Source organism: Heterocephalus glaber, unplaced genomic scaffold (assembly GCF_053883595.1).
Source record: "Heterocephalus glaber isolate CG9 unplaced genomic scaffold, H.glaber_assembly_v1.0 deba00000937, whole genome shotgun sequence".
Lineage (NCBI taxonomy): Eukaryota > Metazoa > Chordata > Mammalia > Rodentia > Bathyergidae > Heterocephalus > Heterocephalus glaber.
Window position 1 is genome coordinate 13205904 of NW_028258173.1, and position 23393 is coordinate 13229296.

Genomic DNA, 23393 nt, shown 5'->3' on the forward strand with positions numbered 1-23393 from the left:
CCAGGCTAGTGGGTTCCAGAAGTGTGGGTTTTGGCTGTCCCTCCCACCTCTTCTCCCAAGTACTCATCTAGTGGGGATTCATTAACTGAGCCCCTTCTGTGTGCCCAGGCTGCGCTAGGCCTGGGGATGTCCCTGAGAGTAGGACTTCTTGCCCCACAGATTCGCCTCGTGATTCCCAACCAGGTTGATTTTGTCCCTTAGGGGACACTGGGTGTGTCTGGAGTCATTTCTGGTTGTCACAACTGGGGTTGAAGGTAAGGACTGCCACTGGGATCTAGTAGGTAGAGGTTAAGTGTGCTTCTAAGGATCCTACAATGCACAGCACACCCCTCCATGACAAAAGATTATCTGTCCAACAGTGCCACTGTTAAGAAACCCTGGAGTAGAGGTTACAAATGTCTTTGGTTTCTGCCTCAGCCCTGAAGAATTGCCCCAAAGGGTCTGACTGGGAACATAATTGGTGTGGACAATGGGTTGAGATTAAGAGCTACATGGTGAATAAAGCATTTCTTAAAAGTTGAGTGACTATTTCTGTTTGCTGCTCCCATTGCTTTGCTGTCTCCTGCCTGCTTGCCATGAACTATTTCTTCTCTGCCATCCCGCTCTGCCATTCCACCCTGTTTTGGAGCCAGCTGACTATGGACTAAAACCTCTGCAAACTATGAGCTGAAATAATTTTCAGGTTTCCTAATTTAACTTTGGATGTCAGGGCACAGAGATCTGGTCCAGCCCTCGGCAGCCTGTTCCTCTGAAAAATTTGGTGACTTATCCTCACCTGCAGCTTTTTGTCACCACAGACAACCAAGGATTGATCAAAATGTGGAAAGCAGAGACTGGATGGGAATTGGCCTCCTTCTGCTTACCGACCTCCACTTCTGCAATGGAGCCCTGTTACCATCCAGAGGCCCCCTTCCTGCTGTGGGTTTACCCACGTGGAAAGTGACAGCACAAACATTGTTGGAGTGGAAGCCAGAAGCAATGGAACAAGCATTCTGAGGTCATATGGCTTCAAAATTCAGCATGTCTAAAGATTATCCCAGTTGGAGCAACAGCATTTGATTGAGCTGATCCGCCAGCATGAGACTGAGGCAGCCCTGGAGTTCGCCCAGACACAGCTGGGAGAGCAGGGCGAGGAAAGCAGAGTGCCTCACAGAGATGGAGCACACACTGGCCCTGCTGGCCCTTGACAGTCCCGAGGAGCCACCCTTTGCAGACCTTCTCCACATGATGCAGAGGCAAAAGGTGTGGAGTGAAGTTAACCAAGCTCTTTTTCAGGTCCAGGCCCCTGCCTGTCCTGGAGCACCTGCCAAAGCACTGTCGGTCATCTTCACATCAACAACTCTCAACATGCTCTGAGGCAGAAGAGTGACTCATCCAAGATGTCCAAGTCCTGATCCCCAGAATCTGTGACTATGTTGCCTTACATGGGAAAGGAAGATTAAGGTTGCAGATAGAATCAGTGTTGCTGATCAGCTGACTTTAAAATAGGATTATATTGAATTATCCTGGTGGGCACACTGTATAATCACAAAAATTTAAAACCAGCCTGGGCAAAATATCAAGACACACACACACACAAAAAAATTAGGAGAGAAGATGTGAAAAAACAGAGGGAAAAGTGATGTGATTATTTTGAAGATAGAAGCGGCCATGAGTGGGCAGGAAAAGTAAAGATGGAGATTCACCCCTAAAGTCTCCAAAAAAAGGAACATGGTTTGACTGACTCATGGATTTTAGCCCAGAAGAGCTCTGTAAGGTGCCTGATCAGCAGAGCTGTAAGATGGAGCATTTCCTGGCTTCTCTGAGGGGAAACCTTATTATGTCTTCCCTTTTTTGAGCTTCCTAGCAGCATGTTATTTGGGTTTTTTTCCTCTTTTTTGTGTGTAGCACTGGGGATGGAACCCAGGACCTTCTCACTGAGCTACATTCTCAGGCCTTTTTATTTTTTATTTTGAGACAGAGTCTCACTAAGTTCATATATTGCCCTGGCTGGACTCCAATTTGTGATTCTCCTGCCTCACCTTCCACAGTGCTGGAATTATGGTGTATGTCTGCATGCCTGTTTCTGGCAGTGCATTGTAACTGTCCCAAGAGTAAAGTTACTGTGTTATTGACCCCTATGCCTAGTATGCTGGCTTGCTAAAGCCAGCCTCCAGAAAACATTTGAGAATTTACTGCACTCATGCTCTAAGCAGTTGTCCTGCTGTATGGTTCTCTCATGGTCGGTCAGAGTTCTAGCTAATGAAAAGCTATGAAAGAAAGGATTTTGGAGGTCTACACATAGAACCTATAATTCTTTTCTTCAGAGGCAAAGGAATTAGAAAAGATGAAACACATTGTGAGCATCTCCCCTGGCATAGAAACCCATCTGGTGTTGATATAGATCACCAAGTAATCCAAATAAGGGAAATATTATAACTCTCAACTTGCTAGATATCTGAAATGCAACTTCATGTTCTCTAAAATTGAAGAATGAGTTCTAGGAACAATGGAGGTTGAGAGTAGGAAAAACTTATTGTGAGAAAGATGGCTTTTGTTTAAGAGATAGGAGGGGGACTGGAAAGTGAGTTGCCCACCCACTCCACTTCTCAAAGCTTCTTTATGGGGCAAAGCCACGAGGTGAGGTGGGTACAAAGTGGGACAAGACTATAAGATCCAATGGAAAATCACAAAGTGGGAATGAGGTGGGACAAACGATGATCAACCAATAAGATTACAAGTACAGTCACCCAGGTAATATTGATTAACAGGATCCAGGGGGAAGCTAGTTACCTAGCAAGAGTACATGGATATTCTGGATGGAATGGACTAGCTAGGAATGTTTTAGTCCCCAATTAAGGTGACTGATGTCTATTTAGAATATCAATCCCTGCTATTCATCTCTAGGGGAAGTATGTGGGTGTAATAGTTTCTTTTTAATGTTAAACTTTAGTGAATGTGACTCAGTTGTTTTCTGTGCTGAGGGCCCAGCCCTGCCCAACTATCTTATGATATTTTCTAATTTAACTGTCTGCAGTAGTGTGATGCTGACAGTGTCTGGTGTCTTGTTCTCAGGGGCAAAACTCATGGGAATCCCACCTATGCTGCCAGTTTGCTTAGTGGTTCCACCTCCCCTGGGAAGGACCTGTCAAAGAGTAGCTGCTCGGGCTTCTAAAAAGGGTGTGTGAGGTGTCTGTGTGAGGTCTCTGTGCCCTGTTTCTGGGGACAACCCCAAGTGAGGTCTCCATGTGGACTACAGAGTTTCCAGGTGTGCTCTGTGGAATCCCCTGGGAGCTTCTGTGTGAGGTCTCCACGGGAGGACTCTGGGGTGGGAGAGCTCTGTATGGGCTCTGACCTGTGTGGGAGATCTCTCTGTCAGGTCTCCGAGGGAAGCCAGTTGTGAAAGCTCTGTACTGGGTTTCTGTGGGGCCGCACAGAGCCCTGTGAGAAGTCCATGTGCAGGCTGTGTGGAAGGTGTGGGCTCGTGGGGCAGTGGGGAGACTGTCCTGTGAGGTCTCTGACAGAGGTTCCTGCTTTTGAGCTCTATGGAGCAATGTGATGTCTCTGCTTGAGCCCTGTGGGAGTCTCTACCAAGGGCTAAGTTAGGTCTCTGTGGAAAGTGCAAGCATGTTGTCTTTGGGAGGGCTCTGCAACATGTCTGTGGGAGGTCTGTGGAGTCTGGGGGTTCTCTGTGAGGTTTCTGCAATGATTGAGAACAACCTGAAGAATCTGTGGGGTCTCTGGGGAGTGGGGGGTCTCTGTGTGCTGACTGACTGGGAGGTCTCTGTGCTCACCAAGAAGACTCTTTGGAGGAGGGTCTCTGTCCTGTTCCCCTTGTCTGAATAATCTCCGCTTAGTGTAGGATGCTCTGCCCCAGGATTGAGGTCCCCGGGGCTGTGCCGGTGGCTGCCCAGTGGGCCACACACCACAGGAAATGCTCTCTGGAGAAGTGGCTGCTCCTCTCCCTGCCTCTTGAGCCCCTCTGCTTTTCCACGAGGACCAGGTCCCACAGGAAGGGGAACATGTGCTAGAAGCTGAGAGCTCTCCTCCTGGACCGGCCCTGCCCCCAGGCATTTGGACAGGTCACTTCCAGCCTCCTTGTGGCACAAACCCTGTGTGACCGCCTCTTGCCCTGTGGGCTCTGGGCTAAGCAAGGGCAGGGAGCCAGGCAAGACTTGCTGTGTGGCCCCAGGGCAGGCTCTGGACCCTTCTGAGTCCCTCCTCTCCTCTAGGGACATCCTGGGGGCTGCATACATATGTACAGGTCACCAGACTTTGAGTCACCTCTCAGGTTCCCTTGTCCTATCTTCTCCACCACTGTCAGTTCATCCTTTCTGCAAGAGGTGAGCATATCTCCAAGTTACCCAATGTATTGATAAGAAATCAATCTTTGCTAACGTGCTCTGCTCCCTCTCAAATCTGGCCCCGTGTGGGAGCTGAAGGTGGCTTCTCTGGTCTGGGATCTGGAGCAGGTAGGGCCCTGTGGTGCGGCCAGGGTGAGCCACTTGGCCCCTAATGTTGCCTCCTGTCTGCTGGTAGATGGCGGTGGATCCTTGGGAGCGCCCCATTCCCTGCACCATTCACAGTGTCCTTGTGCCACTCTGCTTCCTGCCTGGCTCCAGCCTTTTCAATTCTCCTCCCACATCCCCATCCCCAGTGCCTGACCATCACTTACCACGCAGGCACAGCCCTGCTCCCTCCACCCAGAACCACTAACTGGAGTCACAAGATGGACCAGGATAAATGAGCCATAAGCAGGACCATTTCTTCACCCATGAGCAGGGCCCCCCTGACCACCACCAGCCACGACCCCCCCAAGCTGGATTTTCTGTCCTCACGGCCGCCCTAGTGTAAGGAGGGCCAAGGCCCTGGGATGGGAGCTCTGAACTTTCCATCGAAGCTGAACCCAGAAGGGCCCTCTCCGTCCAGGCCTTTGCCAGGGAGAGGAGGGGCTTCCCAGGGGTGGACATCATCTGTCCCCCACCGGGAGGTCAAGGGCAAGATTTCTCTCACTTCTGAACTCAGGGCCCAGCATCCTCACATGCCAACTACCACCCATTTTGGGACCGGTGGATCTGCATGGCTCTGACCCTTGTGGAAACTGTGGGGGAATTTTCAGCCTAAAGTGTCCCTGTGCCTCTGGTCCTACCACTGCCTTAATGTAGGGGAGCAATGGAAAGATGGGTTGGACCCGATCCCAGGGGTGGGGGGGTCATCATTGGTTTTCCCTGGCTTGTTTTTAGAGATTTTGTGCGTTTAATGGTGGAAGTGGCGATCAGTGAAGGAACTAAGGGTGAAGGTGGGCTTGCACCCCTCTGTCACCACTACCACACTGCTCCCTTCTAGACCCCAGAGCCCACACCAAGCACAGAGCACACAGAAGCCATTTCTCTTGGAAGGAAACATCGGTGTTTTGGGATACAGTAAATATTTTGGATGCATCATGAGACAAATCATTTTCCTCTACTTCAGTAATATTTTTCTTGGACATGTGTTTTCCTACTAAGAAAGACTGGAGAGAAATTTCTCTGTTGTCCAGTGAAGACACCTCCTGAAAGAGGACCATGCCTTGGGCAATAATGTTGTTGGCCTGGTGCCCTGGACGCTGTTGGGCCACACTGGGAGGGGCTGACTGGGGACACAGCCTTGATGGGGAAGGAGGGGTGGGGATGCCTCTGGGCCTGCTGCTCACTGTTGTGCTGTCCAGTTTTCAAGGACTCTTGGCCACAGGGGTGCCTCTCCCTGGTAGGACAGCTGTGGCACTTGGGGGTGGCTGCATGTCCTGGCTTTCTCCTGTGCTCTGAGGAGCAGGAACCCTGGGAGACTGGGGAGTGACCTTCTTCCTCTTTGTGCTAATTGAACTTCAAGGCACAAAGTTTATGCTTAAGCGTTATTGTGGTTTCTACTATCTGCCCAAGTGCTGTCAGGAGCTGCTGAACCTCCTCAGTGTTGCGGGCCACACGAAGTATCTTTTTGGCTGGTCTCTGACTCTGGGCCGTGGTGGGTGCAGGCTTGCCTTTTTTCTGGGAGTCTTCCTGCCGTTTGATTTCTTTCTTAGGTAAAACCCACTGTAGACCTTTCTTCATGCTTTTTTGGAAGTCACCTTCTGAGGGGACTGGTTTCTTTTGTGGGAGCTGAAGGTGTTTACTCTCTAAGGTGTCTTCTATTCCCCCATCCTGGGTGGGCTCAGAGGTCTCCAAGTCTCCCAACCTGTCTTCATGTTTTCCTGAGCTGGGGCTCCTACCAACCTCATGCTTGTCAGCAGGGACAGATGTCTTGCTTTGGCCCTTCCGTGAGTGCTGATATTTCAGGATCTGGAGCTTCTGCTGCCCCAGGCTGCTCCCTCTGTCTGCCATTAGGTCACCAGACAATTGTGGAGCTAGCATGTACCCTAGAGGCATGCTGTGATGGCGGCTCTGGGACTCTGGAGACGCCAAACGGTGTGAAGCACAGAGAGAGTCAGTGGGACAGTCTGGAAGGTAGACACCTGTGGCACAGACTTGACAATGGCTCACTGACTTGATCTCCACTCCGTGCTGAAACTTGCTCCCAGTGTCTGCCCAAAGGCCTGGCTCTCCTGCATCTTGGACGACACATGTTCCAGGAAGCAAGAGGACTTCTGGGCTGCCTCTGCCAACCCTTTGGGTGGTCTTGCTCTCACAGGTTCTGCCCATGAGGCTGGATGTGAGTTGCCGTGAAGGCCCCACACTGTTCTGTCTAGTGAGGGGGGCCTCTGAGGACCACCGGCCATCACCAAGAGGGATCCCTGCCAGGGCCCTGTCGATCTTACATGAAATAGAGACAAGGAGACTGCCCAGTGCGTGGACAGACTGCCTGACTGTCGCCTCCTCTCCCGGACAACATCCCTGAGGTGGTTTTCCCAGGAACTTGGCCTCATCCTCCACTCTCAAGTCGGCCCAGGACACACCGCCAGAGGAGGAGGGATGGGCACACTGTGGAAAGGGTGAGGGCACAGCCTTTGTAGACTTAAAGGTGTTTACGGCCTTGAGGAGCTTGAGGGGGAGGCCCCACCTGTGCCTCACCCTATGCCTTGTCCTCTGCATCTCCAGGTACTGCTGAGTGCATGGATCGGAAAAAACCTGGATGGTGCTCACACAGGGTCCCCGACTCCTGGAGGATGCCGGATTTCTGGTTTCCATGTGGGTGTGAGATGTGGGAATGACACCACTGACAGCGAGCCAGGACCGGCGCACTCTCAGAGGGATCAGCCCCTCATGGATCTGCCCCATCTTCACACCCAAATGTGCTTTCAGCACGGCTTCTAGATGTTTCTTGTCTCTACTTCTGAGTGAGTCATTTCTTGCGTCCCTGTCCATGGGCCACATCAGGTTTCTCTCTGACTCTTCAGAGGTCGCCCCCAGAACCTTCCCTGGGGAGCTTCCTAGGGCCCTGGAGAGATCTTTCGGGACCTTGCCTAGAATATGGCCCACATTCTTGCCTGAGTCCTCCCTTAGCTGGAACCTCACCTTCTTCACATGCTCGCTGAGTTTGCCTGTAGACACAGACGAATGTGAGAGCCCGGGTTTGTCCTTTACCTGAGGTGAACGAGCTAAGTCATACTGAGGCTGTGTGAGTTCTGGAGACTCCTGGATCCTGCAGGGCAGGTCCTGCTGGCGTCGAACGTGCCACTTTCGAATGTGTTGCTCTAGGTTTTCCCGGAGCTCAGAGCTGATTGGAAAACTCTCATGAAGGATGGCAGCGGCACCCTTGCCTTGGCAAAGGTTGGGAGAGGAGGGACAGTAACCCTCCTGAGGGCTTCGGACTGCTGAGGGAACAGCCCACCCATGTTCTAGGTGTTTCTTCGACAAGGGCCTTCCTGAGGGTTGAATTTCAGTTGCAATGGGTGACTGTGGGTTATGGGATGTAGAACAGCAGGATGCTCCACAGCCCCAAATGAGGGGCAGAGAAGGTGCTAACAGGATCGGGGAGGAGGATTGTGGGTGGGTCCGAGTCTGGGCCTGACCCAGAGCTGGGGGCTGGGGTTGGGGTGGGGAGCGCGGCTCCAGACAGGATGGATCCTGGGCCAGGGAAAGCAGCGGGGACATTTGATCCTGCGTGTGAACTGGGCAAACAGGTGGGATTCTGTTGAATAAGGTGGGAAGGTGTGGAACGGGAGGGTTCTGAGAGATCCCGGCAGCAGCTGTTACGGATTCACTGTGCAGAGAGGGCAGGCCACAGAAAATCGGGGTCCGTTTCTGCTGAAGGTGGGCCCCCAGGATCTTGGGACATGAGGGTTGCTGAGGACCGAGCTGCTGTTCTGGCATCTCGTTTGTGTCCCAGCAGGGAGGTGGGGTTGTGGCACAAGCGGGGGGACGTGGTGGGGAAAGGGAAAGTGGCTGGGGTGCAAGTCTTCCCAGGAGAAGCAGGGGCTCTGGGGTCTGAGAGGCGGTGAGGGGTGTGGGTGAACACACAAAATCGGAGGAGGTTGCTGATGGGCCTTGTGATGGAGAAGAGGCCAGAGATAGAAGGTGTGGAGTGAGAGGAGAGGGAGCTGCCTCTACCGGGGACAGAGTAGCAGGGTCTGCTTTCTTCCCATCTGGCTGTGGGGCTGTGACAGGTGCTCTGGTACCCGCATCAGCAGGGTGGTGTTGGTATACAGGATGTTGAGAGCCTCCTTGGCCAGGGAGCAGCCTCTGCAAGCTGTAATAAATAGAAGTTGTAACTGTAGCTAGGGGCTGGGGTGAGCTCAGTTGGGCCCTGGCCCTTCCACTGCCCCATACCCCAAGTCTATAGGTTTTCCTGCTATTCCTCGCCCCAGGGTCTTAACATCCCCCACTCCCGGGATCTCCCCCTCCCAGCTTAGAACAATGCTACTTGGTGCCATCACAGGCCTTAGAAGGAAGGAAGAAAGGGGAAAGTTCTTTACCTTTTCAGAAGGGGAATTAGCTGCTTATCCAATTTCTTGTAAATCTGGTAGTCTGCAAAAGGTGGGAAGTGGGAAACTGGGTTATAAAGGATGAAGGGTAAGGAAGGGATTGGGATTTTACAGGAGGCTGAAGGGAATGTCCCCTGAGAGGACACCATTGGAGGTCTGACTCCAGAGCCCAAGCGTCGGTGTCCAATGTCCTTTGGCCCTGACTCACAGTGGCTTCATGGTACACAGATGGGCAGTGCTTTGTCAGCACAAAGTGCTTCCCCATCCTTCAACATCCATGGTCCCCACAACTGTGCTTGCTGGACGGATGGGGTCATCTCACAAAGGAATCAGTCTCTGCCAATTGTAACAGCTGGGCCTCAGTTGGACCTGGGTGTCCCACTTGCAAACCCAGGCTGTACTGCTCCTCTGCTGCCTGTACTGCCCCCTACTGCACAAAACCCTTCTTTGTCCCAGCACAGCTTCATTCTGAGCAGGGAGCCTGAGAAGGATCCCCCCTGCTGATTGCAGTTGCAGGAGCCCCTCTCTGGAACTGGCATCCTTGGAGCCCTGGCATTGGTCCCTGAGGGATAAGCAAGGTCATGTTAGTTCCAAGACTACAGGACTGAAAGGTGTAGCCTTACCTAGGAGACCAGCTGTCCTCTTCCTTCTCCCTTTCTTCCACCTCATCCACACTGGATGCTAAGAAAGAAGGAAAGGAGTGAGAGACCCAGGTCCAACGCTCCTGTCTCTCAGACAGGCTGCAGACATTCAGTATTCATGAATATTATGCTGCTCCACAGTGAATTAATGAGACTATGTTTTTTCTTTCCTTTTACTTACTTTTTAAATTACAGTACTTTTTTCTGTCCTTGTAGAAACACACAGGAACTTTCTAACATGAGATTCCCCCATAAGGGGATCCCCTGCTCAAAAGATGAACTCATTTCTACAGCTGCATGTCAGCTGCTAGAGACCAGAGGCAGCTGCAGCGTGGAATTGGGTTGGACTGACTCTCAGGCCCTCAGCATAGCCCTTGGTTCAGCCCAGCACAGAGGAAATCCTGGGCCTAGAAGTGTCTGCCAAATGTGTCAGAGCAGAACAGTTTGGTGCTATAGCCAAGTGCCACAGCTCTGAGGCACACCTACCAAAATTTGAAGACTCAAGAACCCGATGGTCACTCAAACAGGTGGAGAAAAACTTTTATTACACCAGCAGGCCCAGAGGAGATCATTCTCGAAGTCTGAGCACTTGACTAGAAACAGGAGCCTCCTTATATAGGGGTCTACTAGGTAGGAGAGCATGTTCACTGAAGCAGGTGGGGCAGAGTTACAGAACATTCAGATCTGATGTCCTGGTGCCCACTTCCCCTACCCTGGCCTGCCTGTCCCACAGGAAGGATATTGTGTTCTTTTCTGAGTTTTCCCTCTCAGCAGTCTGTCTACTTCACTCAGAAAAGTGGAAATTGTGGTAAAAGGAGAATCATTCTCTGCTGGATCTGGGCTGAGAGTTTCTTACCTTTCTGATGTTTCTCTTTTTTCTCCTTGGGCGTAAGGTTGGTTCACCCTGGAGCCAGGGCAGTAACAAAAGGAAGAGCACCAGTCCACACACAATGGCGAAGATCATATCCATCATAAAGGGAGTGCAGCTGGGGCACAGCCCTGTGACGCTAAGGCTTTCCAGAGAAATGAGAAAATTCTCCATCATCTGAATCGCAGTGTTGCTCTCAGGCAACTGAGCACTGAGAGTTCTCTCTGGGGGTAGGGAGGAGGGCCCAGGCCTGCATCACAGAGCTGTGTTCTCCTCATCACAAAGGGCTCTTGGGGTGGGGGAGGGGCGAGGAGAAGCGGCTCAGCCACAGCCCCGCCCCTCCCCAGGCTCCAGGACAGTGGGTGCTGCAGCCTCCTGGGCCTTCTGGACCCCTCCTTCTGCCTCCACCTGCCCAACCTGTCAGAGACAGACCATAGCCTATTTTCTATTTGTTCCTCCTGGAACACAGGTATTACCTGGCTTTTTTATCCAATTGAGATCTTGGCTGGTGCTAAAACTTCAATGATACTTTTATAAGTGGATGACATAATTCTTAAGCGGCGCAAAGTGGTCTTAAGGATCACTATATGCATGCACACACAGATACATATAATCCCTATATCCTTTCACAAACCAATCTAGTATTTTTCACGAAACAATGTAGTATTTTCAGTTCCATTATTTTCTCATTAGTATCAGGAAAAGACCAAACAAAACTACAATGAGATACTATTTCACCCTAGTTAAAATAGCTATGATTATTTCTTTTTAAAAATGCTAGCAAGGATGTGGAGAATGGGAAACTCAGCATTGATGGGAACGTGAATTAGTGCAGGCATTGTGGAGAGCAGCGTGGAGATTCCTCATAAAACTAAAAATAGGTCTACCATGTGATCCAGGTATCCCACTTCTGGGAATCTATCCAAAGGAGATGCAGTCAGCACCCCAAAGGGACACCTGTGTGCCCGTGTTTATCCAGCACTACCCACAATAGCTAAGATGTTAAATCAATCTAGGGTGCTCATCAGTTGATGAATGGAAAAAGTGAGGAATACATACACTATTCAGGTATAAAGCAGAATGAGACCCTGTTGTTTTTTAGCAAGGATGGAGCTGGGGTTATTTTGTTATGTGAAATATGGCAGATCCAGAAAGACAGGTACTAATTGTTCTCTCATATGGAAGTTTAAGAAAAGTGAACTTGAATGTGATTGTTGGAGGTTGAGAAGGGGTAGGAAGTATCTGCAAACTTCATGTGTGTTAAGGGGTTAATATCCAAAATACATTAAGAACTTCTACAGTTCCAAAAGATCCGAATAGACAGTTGTCTAAAAAGATATAGCATGGTCAATAAGTACATAGAGAAATGCTCAGTATCATCAGTCATCAGGGAGATGCATATCAAAAGCACAGTAAGTTATCATCTCATACCTGTTAGGGTGGCTGTTATTAAAAAGCCAAAGATAACACATGTTGGCAAAGTTGTTGAGAAAAGAGAAACTTTGTACATCATCGATGTGAATGTAAATTGGTGTGCCAATTGGGGGAAGTGATATGGAGGCTTCTCAAAAGTTCAAATTGAGGGCCAGGGATTTAGCTCAGTGGTTCTGCCACCTGTCTCGCAAGTGCAAGGTCTTGAGTTCAATCCCCAGTACCAAAAAAGAAAATTAAAATTGAACTGTCATGTGGTCCAGCAAACCAATTTCTGAGTATATATCCTAACAGTTAAGATCAATATTTTGAAGAGATATTTGTATTTCTGTAGACAAGATATATAACCTAAATGTCTGTGGGCAGATGAATGGTTAAATGAAATGTAATAGATAATGGATTTTCATTCATCCCTATAAAAGAAAAAAAACACTTTCATTTAGGAAAATGTGGATGAATCTAGAGGATATCATACTAAGTAAAATAGGCCAGACTCAGAATTACTGCACAATCTAATAGAATAGAATGGTAACTACCAGGGATCGGTAGTTTGTCAAAGAGTACAAACTTTCAGTTTTGAGTAATTCTTGAGATTGAATTTAGAGCATGGTGATTGAGGTCAATAATGTATTCAAAATTCTAAATTTACTCAGAGTCGTTCTCAAGTGTTCTCACCAGATACTCAAAAGGTAACTAGGTGACGTGATGAATATGTTAGCTTGATTATGATAATTATTTCACAATGCATACTTAAAATATCACTCTGCACATCTTAAATATATATAATTTTTATTTGTTGATGACCATCATAAAGCCTGCAAAAAGTCTTTCATGTTGTCTTGAGTCAATTTCTTATTTTGTGAAAATAAATTTAGTGCATACTGTTTGCATGAGTTTTGAAGCTTGTGTTATAACCCGGAAGCCAATAACAGGGTAGTGTGAGTGAAGTTACTGATCCTCAGGGTGGTTAAGGCTCAAGGCTTGGGCTGAGTCTAGTCTTGAGCAGCCTCTCCTGATAGCCCCTGCATGATCAGTGCATATTCTTTTTTTCTGAATGTGCCTTTTCTTCTCCTTTCCTTCCACTCCAAAGTCCTGAAGACTCCAGCTCTCCTGGACTATGTAGAAGGGGAGCTTTAAGTCTGGTACAACCTTCCTGCACCATTCTGCATCCCCTGCAGCAGTGACTCCAGAGCCACCTGGGGATTGGACCTAGTACCTTGTCTTAATGCTATATGTGGGCTGACAGATTACTGGAGCCTCTCCTCATTGGTCCTAATGTTCCTTAAGTATTTTTTTTTTTTTTGGTACCAGAGACTGAACTCGGGACCTTGTGCTTGCGTGGTCCTAATGTTTTTATGAAGCTTTAATGGGAGTGAGAGCCCTTGGGTTTAGCTGGCTGTATAGTCACAGGTGTACATGTTCATAAGCATGTCTTCTTTATCTATAATTTCTTCAGTCTACAGCCTTTTTCTCCTTGGATACAGGCACCTTGAATTCCATCTTTTATTAAAAAGTGGGCCTAGTTCTTTTCATTCATATTTTTCTGCTATATTTTCTCTGTAAATTTATTTCCAAAGTGATTTTTTGGACCCTTAGAGTTTTTGATATTTAAAAATCTGATAATTCTTATCTTTGTTCTATTTAATTATTGTTTTGTTATGACATTTCTACCATCTTATTTTATGCTTTGCTTCTGTACTTTATCATTTTGCTCTTTTATATCTCCCACTTGATAGATCACATATTCTTCTGTTTGTTTGAAATTTGGAAATTTTTGATATTGTCATGCAGTTACATAATTAATTATGTCAATCTTCTCCCTAGTTGTATACATGAGCCAATACTGCCATCATCTCAGCAGACTGAACAAGTTCTCCAGCCACCTCTAGAGGTGCAGCTTTGTCCAGGCAATGACCCTCAGTTCAAGGGGCTACTTTCTTGCCCTTGTTTCTGAATTGTTTTAGATATGTTCATGTAATTTATGATAAATACTTGTAATGTCAGTCTTTGTTTCTACAAACCTAATACCATGTTTCCAGGTTTTTCTTCTTACTAGAATATTTCCTCTAGGGATATTTTCAAAGGGATTTGTGTGACCTAACATTTGTAAAATATATATTCTAACAACATCCTTTTCTGTACCCTCATCCTTAAAAGATGTTGGCTATACATAGTTCAAATATCAACATTTATTTCTTTTAAACTCCTCATCAATAGTACTCTGTTGGATTCTTGCCTCCAGTGTTGATGTAGGAAAACCTGACATCAATCAAAATCAAATTTTCCTTAAAGGATGATCTGGCTTGTCATCATTTCATCAGGATCAATCTTCAATGTTGTAAGTGTAAATCGCTTTGCAACTATAAACTTAACTAAAAAATAAATTCAATATGTAAAGCATCAAAGCCTTCTGAAGACATGCATAGACACAGGAAAATTAGTTATCTTGAACTTATGAGTAATACATACACTATTCAGGTATAAAGTAGAATGAGGCACTGTTGTTTGCAGCAAGGACGGAGCTGGGGTTATTATGTTATGTGAAATACAGCAGATCCAGAAAGACAAGTGCTATTTGTTCTCTCTCATATGGAAGTTTAATAAAAGTGAACCTGGGGCTGGGGATTTAGTTCAGTGGTTTCACCGCCTGCTGTGCAAGCGCAAAGACCCGAGTTCGATCCCCGGTACCAAAAAAAGTTTAAAGTGTACCTGAATGTAGGGGAGTGGTTGTTAGAGGTTTAAAAGGGGTACGTGGATGAAAAGAATGTCAGAATGTGGATGTGATAAGTGAGTTCTATGTATGTGCATTCAAATGCCACCCTGAATCCCGTTAATATGTACAATTAATATTTTTAATAAAAGGAGTTTGATTCTAAAAAAAAAAAAAGTTGCGTGAAAAGCCCTCAAAGGAGAAAAAAAAACTCCAGTGCTTTGTAAATCATTCATTCTGCTCCTCCCCTAGAAAACTTGACTGCATCAGAACTCAACTAGCAGATAAGAGCCCCTGACTCTGTTAACCTCTGACAGCTTATCTTATTTAAGCTGTAAATACTGGGGCTGTGGAATCATCTCTGTATTCTTCTAAAAGTGAATGTTGGGATAATTGAAGACTCTGGGAGACTGAGGCAGGAGGATTGCAATTTCGAGCCCAGCCTGGGTAACTTAGTGACTTAGTGAGATCCTGTCTCAAAAATAAAAAATTTTAAAAGCCAAGGAATACAATCCTATGTTCAAATCCATTCCTGCAAAACAAAAACAAAAATAATAAAAATGAATGTTGAGTAGGTACATGGCCCAAATTCTGACTTGCTGATCCCTGTAGGATAACCACACAATCTTCTATACTTTAGGGGTGTTGCTCATTTTAAAGTCTCCCAAATCTACTCCACTCAGCTCATAGGGCTAAGGAAACTTTTCTCCCAGGATGTAAGCGAAATAGTGTGGGTCTTTATTGGGAGGGAAATGAGTTGGTTAAACAGATGACTATTTGTAAAGCTAGTCTAAAACAAATTAAAAGTGAGTGCAAACCAAACCCTTAGTTTGTTGCTAGCCAGTACGCCAAGAAATAAGGGCACTCTGAACCTGGATTTGGATGCTAGTGTTTGTGGTGCTCCACTTCCATGCCCTCAAAGTTCTGCAGAGAACCAAGTCTTTCTGGCTCCCACCAGCAATGACAGAAGGCTCCAGAATTCTCTCTTTGGATTAGATAAGGTGTAGTCTAAAGTCAGTTGGAAATAGACCTGAGAAGGAAGTGATTCAAATACATGAGAATTTTTGTGTCTCCGTCACAGTTGCCCAAAGACAGGAGGATACTCTAGGATGAATAGAGTACAAGGAAGATAGAAAATGCAGGTTTAACAATTTTTTTAAACCTTGTTCTTCCACCCATTCTCTAGTTACAGGTATGATGATTCTTTATCTTGTGTAGACATTAGAAACCACTGGGGAAACTTGACAGATGTGGCCCTGCCATACCCTGTCCAATCAGGTCAGAATCTCTGGATCTGGTTCCTGGTGTCAGGACTTTTGAAGAGCTTTTTAATGTCCAGACTAGGTTGAGAACCACTGCTCTGAGGTAGGAATGAAGCATCCCCACAGCCATGTCCACACACAGGAAGAAGTGGTGGGAAGGCAGCTGCTTCTAAATTCACAGCCAGAAGCAGCCTGGATCATGTCCTCTCACCTCCCATTGGTCAGCACCTGGTCATGTGGGCTCTCCTTGCTGCAAAGTGTCTGGGACCAATTTCTGAACAGCCAAACTTCCAGAGGTTCAAACACTGGGAAGGAAGATAAGGAGAAGGGATATTATATTGGTAGATACTTGGTCTCTCCCACACTGGAACTATTACATAGTCTTGAGGAAATGAAAATATATTGGAAATGGGGGAACGTGAGAGATAAACCAAAAAGGGGCAGGAAGACCGTTTAGGGTTTGTGTTTCTTTTCTTTTTGCCAAATATTTGGTAAATGCCTTAAAAATGCAACCATACTGTTTTCCATGATGGAGTGGCTTTTCACTCAGAGTGCAGATGTGAAGCTGCATGTCACACCCCAAGTGTGCTACTGGGAGCAAAGCCCATTCCCTCACAGAGCTGGTCTTCTTGCTCTGAAGCAAGTTGGAGAACTCGGACTTGTGAGTCCCTGGTGGAGTTTAAGGTGTGAGATCTTTGAGTCCTGCCTGGTCCCTTTCCAGCCTGGGATAGCACCTCAATTTCCTCTGCTAACTAGGGGTGGCAGTGTGATCCTCATGGGGTTAGCCGGGAGCACACAGGATGACACAGTATGTGTATGACCCCGGGAAACCTTTCACGTAGCTTAAGAGAGGGCAAAGCCCCAATACATGAGTTTGTGACTTCCAGACTCTGCCTTTGCTAGGCCTGTCCCCCTGCCCAGTACACTGTTTTATAAGGGGCAGGTGGTTGGCACCTGCTGTTGGTGCTCAGCTTTCAGGGTCACAGCAGAAAGGGGGCAGAAAGAACCCTATTTTAATATCTCATTACATTAGCCAGTGTCCCAGGAATGTGCTTATTTTCTTTCTCTTGACAACTGACAAGCAGAGCAAGTTTCCCCAGGGGTCTCCAGGTGGTTACCCCTTTGCCCTCTGAGAAGGGCACCCTGGGACCCATGTGAGGCTGTGCATTCACTGAGCCCTAAGGGAAGTCATGCTGCTCCTTGCTTATTTGCTGGGACTGCCAAGGAGCCTGTGCCGGCTGCACACCAGAGGAGTCCTGGTGCCCAGCATATGGGCTGGGGGCGATGACAGGACCAAGGGCCTACCAACACCTCCGACTCAGGCCCAGCTCTCCATGCAGGGAAGCTGTCTCCTCCTCACACTTCACCAGGAGAGGGAGTCGGAGGCTCACAGATCCCCAAAGAGGCAGCTGGGATTTGTCCCTAAGAGGCCAGGGCTGGAAAGGCAGGGGGAGGATGGCAGGGTACTTTAGTTCTTGGAAAGCCTGGTGAGAGCGTGGGAGGCAGCGAGAGACCTGGGCCTCTACTGGGCACTTTGTCCTCCTGTCCTCAGTCCCCGGAGCCCAGGAGTGGGCTGAGGTGGGGACCCATGAGTGAGAAGCCATTTGCGGGGTCTCCTTGCTGCCTGTGTGGCCCTTGGTGAGCCTGAGTTTCTTGGCTGCTGTGTGCAGATGGGGGCCAAGGGGCAAAGCTCTACCCATGGTGGCTTTGGGTGAGGGTCGAGACTCCACAAACAACTTCAGCGGGTAAGAAATTTTCTCAACCTTGCCCAATGGACTGGGGCCAGAAGAATCCTGTCCTTGGGCCAAGGGTCATCTCTGTGTCAAGCTCTGACACCTAGGACAGGAGGCCACTGGAGCCTCATTACCTTTGACTCCTTATCTGCAAGGGGAGGCCGGAAGGGTGCAACATCCAGAGCGGCCAGACCAGCGTAGGGTCATAAGAGGGGGAATAAAAAAGCTTTTTAACTCCTCAGCGGATGGCAGGGACTCCTCACGTGACAGAGATGGAGAGAAGAACTGCTCCTGTGCCTCTGGAGAGAACAGGCCCTAGGTAGGGGGAGTACAAGGGCACAGCACCCAGGCCTCATGAGCATGCTCTGGCCTGTGTGTTGCATGCACGGGACACACAGGACACTATGGGATATGCGCCTGGCACTGGGTGCAGCGGGGACGAGACCCAGACCCCAAGACAAGAGGCATTCAGGGCCATGGACGTGGAGATCATCAAGCTTGCGCTTATGAAGAACAGCTGTCTCACTGACAGTGTTGAGGGAGAGGTGACACAGTGTGTGAGCTGAGTACTGGGGTGCTGTAGGGTCCAGCTCTGGGCTGGTCCTGAGCAGACCACAGCATGTGTCTCTGCAGAACCTTTAGAAAAGAAACAGTCCCATAGCCCATCTGCTAACTTCTATCATGTGGCCTTGACCTGTAGGTACCCACTAAAGGATTTGACCTCAGGAAGTTAGGGATTTGGATGCTCATCTTACAGACTCACGTTTAAGAAGCCCCTTGTGAATTCCTGTTCACACTACAGTGCTGTAGGCAACCACATCACCAACGTCATAGTCTCTTTCCTGTCTCTCTCTCTCTCTCTCTCTCTCTTTTGTTTGGGAATTTCAAAGTATAGAAAAATACAAAGGATAATAGAACAAATATCCATACACATATCACTTATAATTGGCTAATTTCGATCAATTGGCTAATATTTTGGCCTAACTATTTCAAATAGTTAAAAAAGAAGATAAAACAATATCTCTGTTTTCTTCCCTTCATCCAACTCTTTCTCTCGTCTTACATGTCACCAAACGTTTTCCTAAGTGGCTTGATAGGAAATATTTCATATCTCCCATGCCACGTTTCGTCTGTCTCTTCCACTCTCCTCCTCTTTTTCTTCTCTTCCTCTGTCTCCTCCTTCTTCCAATCATTAAAAAATGTAAAAGTTATCACATGTCATGAAGTGTTAATTTCCAGAATTTATAGGTAATTCGCCCAACCCATTAACAAAAAAAGACCACTTGATTTAAGAGTTGGATAGCCATTTCTGCAAAAAGATATGCAAATGGGAACTGATTTTAAAAAGATCTCTTAACATTCAAATGGAAACACCAAAGATCCAGAATAGCCAAAGCAATCCTAAGCAAGAGGCTAGAGATATCACAAAACCCAATTTCAAATTATACAAAGCCATGGTAACAACAACAGTGTTGTCTGGCATAAAAATAGACACATAGATTCATGGAATAGAATAGAGGACACAGAAACAAGCCTACACGACTGCAGCCATCTGATTCTTGGCAGCAGAGCCAAGAACATACATTGCAGAAGAAACAGCCTCTTTAACAAATGGTGCTGGGGAAACTGAGTATCCATACGTAAAAGACTGAAACTACATCCTTATCATTTGATAGAAAAATCAATTCAAAATAGATTAAAGACCTGGGTATAAGACCTGAAACATTGAAATTACTAGAGAAAAACACAGGAAAAACATTTAAAGTCATAGGAACAGGCAAGGATTTCCTAAATAAGACTCTAAGAGCACAGGAAATAATACTAAGAATCAATAAATGAGACTATAAAATTTAAAAGTTTCTGCACAGAAAGGGAAACAATGATCAAAGTGAAACAATTAATGGTCTAAAGAATGGGGAAAAATATTTGCTAGTTACTGTTCCAACAGAGGATTACTATTTAAAATATATAATAATCTCAAAACAATACCCAAACAATCAAATAGCCCAATCAATGAATGGACAAATGAATTGAACAAATATTTCTCAAAAGAAGTATAAATGGCCAAGAATAATATGAGAAAAATTTCAGCATCTTTTGTCGTTAAGGAAATACAAATCAAAACTACATTGAGATTCTATTTCACTCCAGTTGGAATAGCTATCATCAGGAATACAAAAAAAAAAAAACAACCCAAAACCCAGAAAACAAAATAACAATAAACACTGGCGAAGATGCAGGGAAAATATACTGTTGATGGAAATGCAAATTAGTACAACCTCTATGGAAATTAGTATGGAGGTTCCTAAAAAATAAATCTAAACAAAAATAGAGTGACTGTTATGGCTGTGTCTGGATGTGCCCCCAAAGCCTCATGCAGTTGTAAGTGCAGCTTTTTCAAGGGGTGGCTGGATCTAGAGTGTGTGACCCTGGAACTGATTCATGGTGCCATGCTAGGCTCAAAGGCACTAGGATTAAGGGTGTGAGTGCTACCTGCCCTAAGTAGTCTGGATAAGATATAAAGGGTAGAAAGAGCTGTGGTCATCCCATGTTGCTTTCCTATCATCTGCCCCCCATGAACTGTTGATCCTCTGCAATGCCTGTCTGCTGTGTCGTCCTGCCCTGGAGCCAGCTGTTTATGGACTAGAACCTCTACAAACTGTAAGCTAAATAAACCTTTCCTCCTTTAACTTTGGGTATTGGGAATTTTGTCTCACCAAAGAGAAAAATTTGATCCAACTATACCACTCCTTGGTATATGCCAGAAGGAATTCAAGTCAGCATACTGTAGAGATATCTGTATACCCATTTATTGCAGCACAATTCACAATAGCCAAGATACGGAGCCAGCCTAGGTGCCCATCAATGGATGAATGGCTAAAGAAAATGTGGCATATGCACACAATGGAGCATTGTTCAGTAGTAATGAAAAATGGAATTATATCATCTATAGGAAAATGGATGGAACTGGTGCATCATTTTAAGTGAAATAAGCTGTACTCAGAAAGACAAATATTCCATGTTTTTCCTAATATAGTATGTGGAATCTAAAAGATGACATGAAAGTAGAAGGGAAAGTATTATTAGACAAATGGAAGGAAATCAGAGGGGATGTAAGGGAGGGTAAAGGGGGATGGAAAAAAGAGTTATTATTCATTGTATAGTTAAAGAGTTCATGATGTTGATATAAACTTACTGAGGTGAAAAGGTGTCTGCTACACTTTGTTAAGTGAAATAGCAGGTCATAAAACAGTTCATATAGCATTGCCAATTTTTTAAAGTATATAAATTTATAGATATATGAAGAAATTCTCTAGGGTGGTGTGCATTTAACTGTTTTAATCTATCTCTGGTAGTGAGATGATAAGCACATTTTTCTTTTTTAAATAGTTTTTAAATTTGTGCTATTACAAAATGTTTCTTAGTGGAAGAAATTAAGAATTTCTATAAGTATGTGAAGTGATAGATATGCTGTTACCGCTTGTATCCAGATGGCCCCTCCAAGGCCTCAGGTGGCCATAGGTGGGGCTTTTGCAAAGGTGGCTGAATCTAGAGTGTGTGACACTGGGAATAATTCATGGTGCAATGCTATAGGCTCAAGGCACTAGGATTAAGAGTGTGAGTGCTATCCACCTGTAGTAGCCTGGATAAGATGTAAGGGACAGAAAGAAGCTGTAGTCATTCCTTGATTGTTTTGTTTTCTACCCACCATGAACTGTTTCTCCTCTGTGATGCCTATCTGCCATGCCACCCTGCCTTGGAGCCTGATTATGGACTGAAACTTCTGCCAACTATGAGCTAAATAAACCTTTCCTCCTTTAACTTTGGGTATTGGGTATTTTGTCTCAGCAATGAGAGAAAAGTAACTAATTAACATATGTTAATTCATATGACTGTGGTAATCATTTCACTATATATAGTATATGTATTTCAGAACATGTTGTATACCTTAAATATATATGATTCTGTTTGTTAATTAAACTCCATGAAAAGTGAGAGTTAAAATTTTTAAAAAGATATAGATATTGCCAATAAGCACACCAGAAATGCTCAGCAGCACTAATCACTAAGGAAGTAGAAGTGAGATATTATTGAAATGATACCAGTTAGGGGGGCTGTTACAAAAAGAAAACACAATAGAAAATGAAATTTGAGCCCTTAAACATTGCTGGTAGAAATGTGAATTGATGCAGCCACCATGGAAAATAGCACAATGAGTCATAAAAAATTAAAAATAGAATTACCAAATGATCCAATATTTCCATTTCTGAGTATACATGCCAAAAAATCAAAAGCAGAAACTCAAACAGATATTTGCATATCTGTGTTCATAGCTGCATTGCTAGTAATAACCCCAAAGCATAAGTAAGCCAAATGTCCATGAATGGAATAATGAATTTAAAAATGGTACAATAAAATATTGCTCAGTTTTAAAAAGGAGAGAAATTTTGACACATGCTACAGTATGACTGAGCCTTGAAGTCATTATCTGAAGTGAAGTAAGCCAATCACAAAGGGAAAAAACACTGGATGATTCCACTTATATGAGGGTCTGTCTTTTGGCAGTTAATTAGCTGGCCCCCAACTACTGAACACAAATTGGTAAAGGAAGTTTTTTCCCACTTCCAGGTAGATGCACCCATCTATCCAAGCTTCATGGAAATTTAACTAGACTTTTGTTATGCTTTCTTTTCTTTTCTTTTTTTTGGTACCAGGGATCGAACTCCGGTCCTTGAGCTTGCGCAGCAGGTGGTGAAACCACTGAGCTAAATCCCTGGCCCCATGTTATGCTTTCAAGGATAAAAATCAGATCCTGCTCTCAAGGACAGAGTTTAGATGGGGCACATACTCCTAAAGTCACAATTACAATACCCTCTGTTAGGAGAGAGAGCAGAGTATGACAGCTAAGAGACACCCAGAATCAGGCCAGATTCAGGATATATGCTTTTCTAGCTGAGTGATCTTGAGCATCACACTGGAGGTCTCCAAACCTCAATTTTCTCATCTGTAAACTTGGGATCAGGGTAATACTGCCTCCTAATGGTGTGGAAGATTATGAATTAATTTATGTAAAAAGCTCAAGCCCGTGCCTGGGATCTAGAAGATGCTCAAAGAGTACTGGCTACTTAAAAAAAAAAAAAATTCTCATTTTTTATTATTTTATTATTTTTTTATCTCTTTCTCTTGGATTATTCCCTTAACAATTATGTAGTAAGTTCTGTGTCTCTTCTGATCAGTCTTGGATTGAAATCTGCATTGTTTGCAAATAGAATAGGTACTCCTGCTTTTATCTGGATTCCTGTCACATGGAGTATTGTTTTCTATCCTTTGACTTTCAGTCTATGAATTTCTTTTGGAGTTAAATGTGTTTCTTGTATGCAGGATATTGTTTCTTGATCCATTCTACCGTTCTTCTTTTGATTGGTGAATTGAGACTGTTCACATTGGTAGTTATAATTGATATGTATTGACTTATCCTTTTCATATTATTTTCCTGTTGTAGGTTACATTTCTTTTCCTTCTGTTTAATTGTTTGCTTTGCTTGGTGGATTCATTTAATTGAGATTCTTGTTTTCATTATCTTTTTCTAGAATATCTTTTAGAACTGTTTTGGAGTCCTGGTTTAGTGGCCATAAATTTCTTTAGGTGTTATCATTGAAGTATGTTATTTCTCTATCAATTTTGAAAGATGATTTTGCAGGGCGCATCAATATGGATTAGAGATTGTTTTCTTTTAGGGCTTGAAATACTTCACTCCAAGCTCTCTTCAACTTACAGGTGTGAGTTGAGAAGTCTGCTGTGATTCTCATGGTTTTCCTTTATAGGTGATTTGTTTCTTTTCTCTAACAGCTTTCAGTATTCAGATCATGTGT

General features: G+C 45.5%; 2 protein-coding genes across 8 annotated transcripts in view; one reads left to right on the forward strand and one right to left on the reverse strand.

The window, feature by feature from the left end:
• Positions 1-19743, forward strand: part of Rgs9 (regulator of G protein signaling 9) — a 118060-nt gene extending 98317 nt beyond the window's left edge. For 5 of the 7 annotated variants that reach the window (XM_013067628.3, XM_021248582.2, XM_087208183.1 and 2 more), the window contains one exon: positions 798-5330. In XM_013067628.3, the coding sequence (XP_012923082.2) occupies positions 798-996 (199 nt within the window). In that variant the 3' untranslated portion in view covers positions 997-5330. Of the gene's footprint in view, positions 1-797; positions 7289-10409 lie in introns of those variants that run through there. The other 2 variants (XR_015450132.1, XM_021248581.2) reach the window with 2 other exon arrangements.
• LOC110346813 (spermatogenesis-associated protein 31C2-like) lies at positions 5832-10561 on the reverse strand. Its single transcript, XM_021248578.2, has 4 exons — positions 10373-10561; positions 9499-9556; positions 8867-8918; positions 5832-8640 (listed from the first exon to the last, which is right to left on the reverse strand). Exons 1-4 carry the CDS (start codon positions 10559-10561, stop codon positions 5832-5834), a joined length of 3108 nt encoding a protein of 1035 aa, XP_021104237.2.
• Positions 19744-23393: the final 3650 nt, after the last annotated feature.

Coding starts and splice junctions, on each gene's coding strand:
- LOC110346813 (XM_021248578.2), bottom strand. CDS start 10,561: ATGATGGAGAATTTTCTCATTTCTCTGGAAAGCCTTAGCGTCACAGGG. Junction 8,919..9,498: donor GAGGACAGCTGGTCTCCTAG/GTAAGGCTACAC, acceptor CACCTTTTGCAG/ACTACCAGATTTACAAGAAA. Junction 8,641..8,866: donor CTAATTCCCCTTCTGAAAAG/GTAAAGAACTTT, acceptor TATTTATTACAG/CTTGCAGAGGCTGCTCCCTG.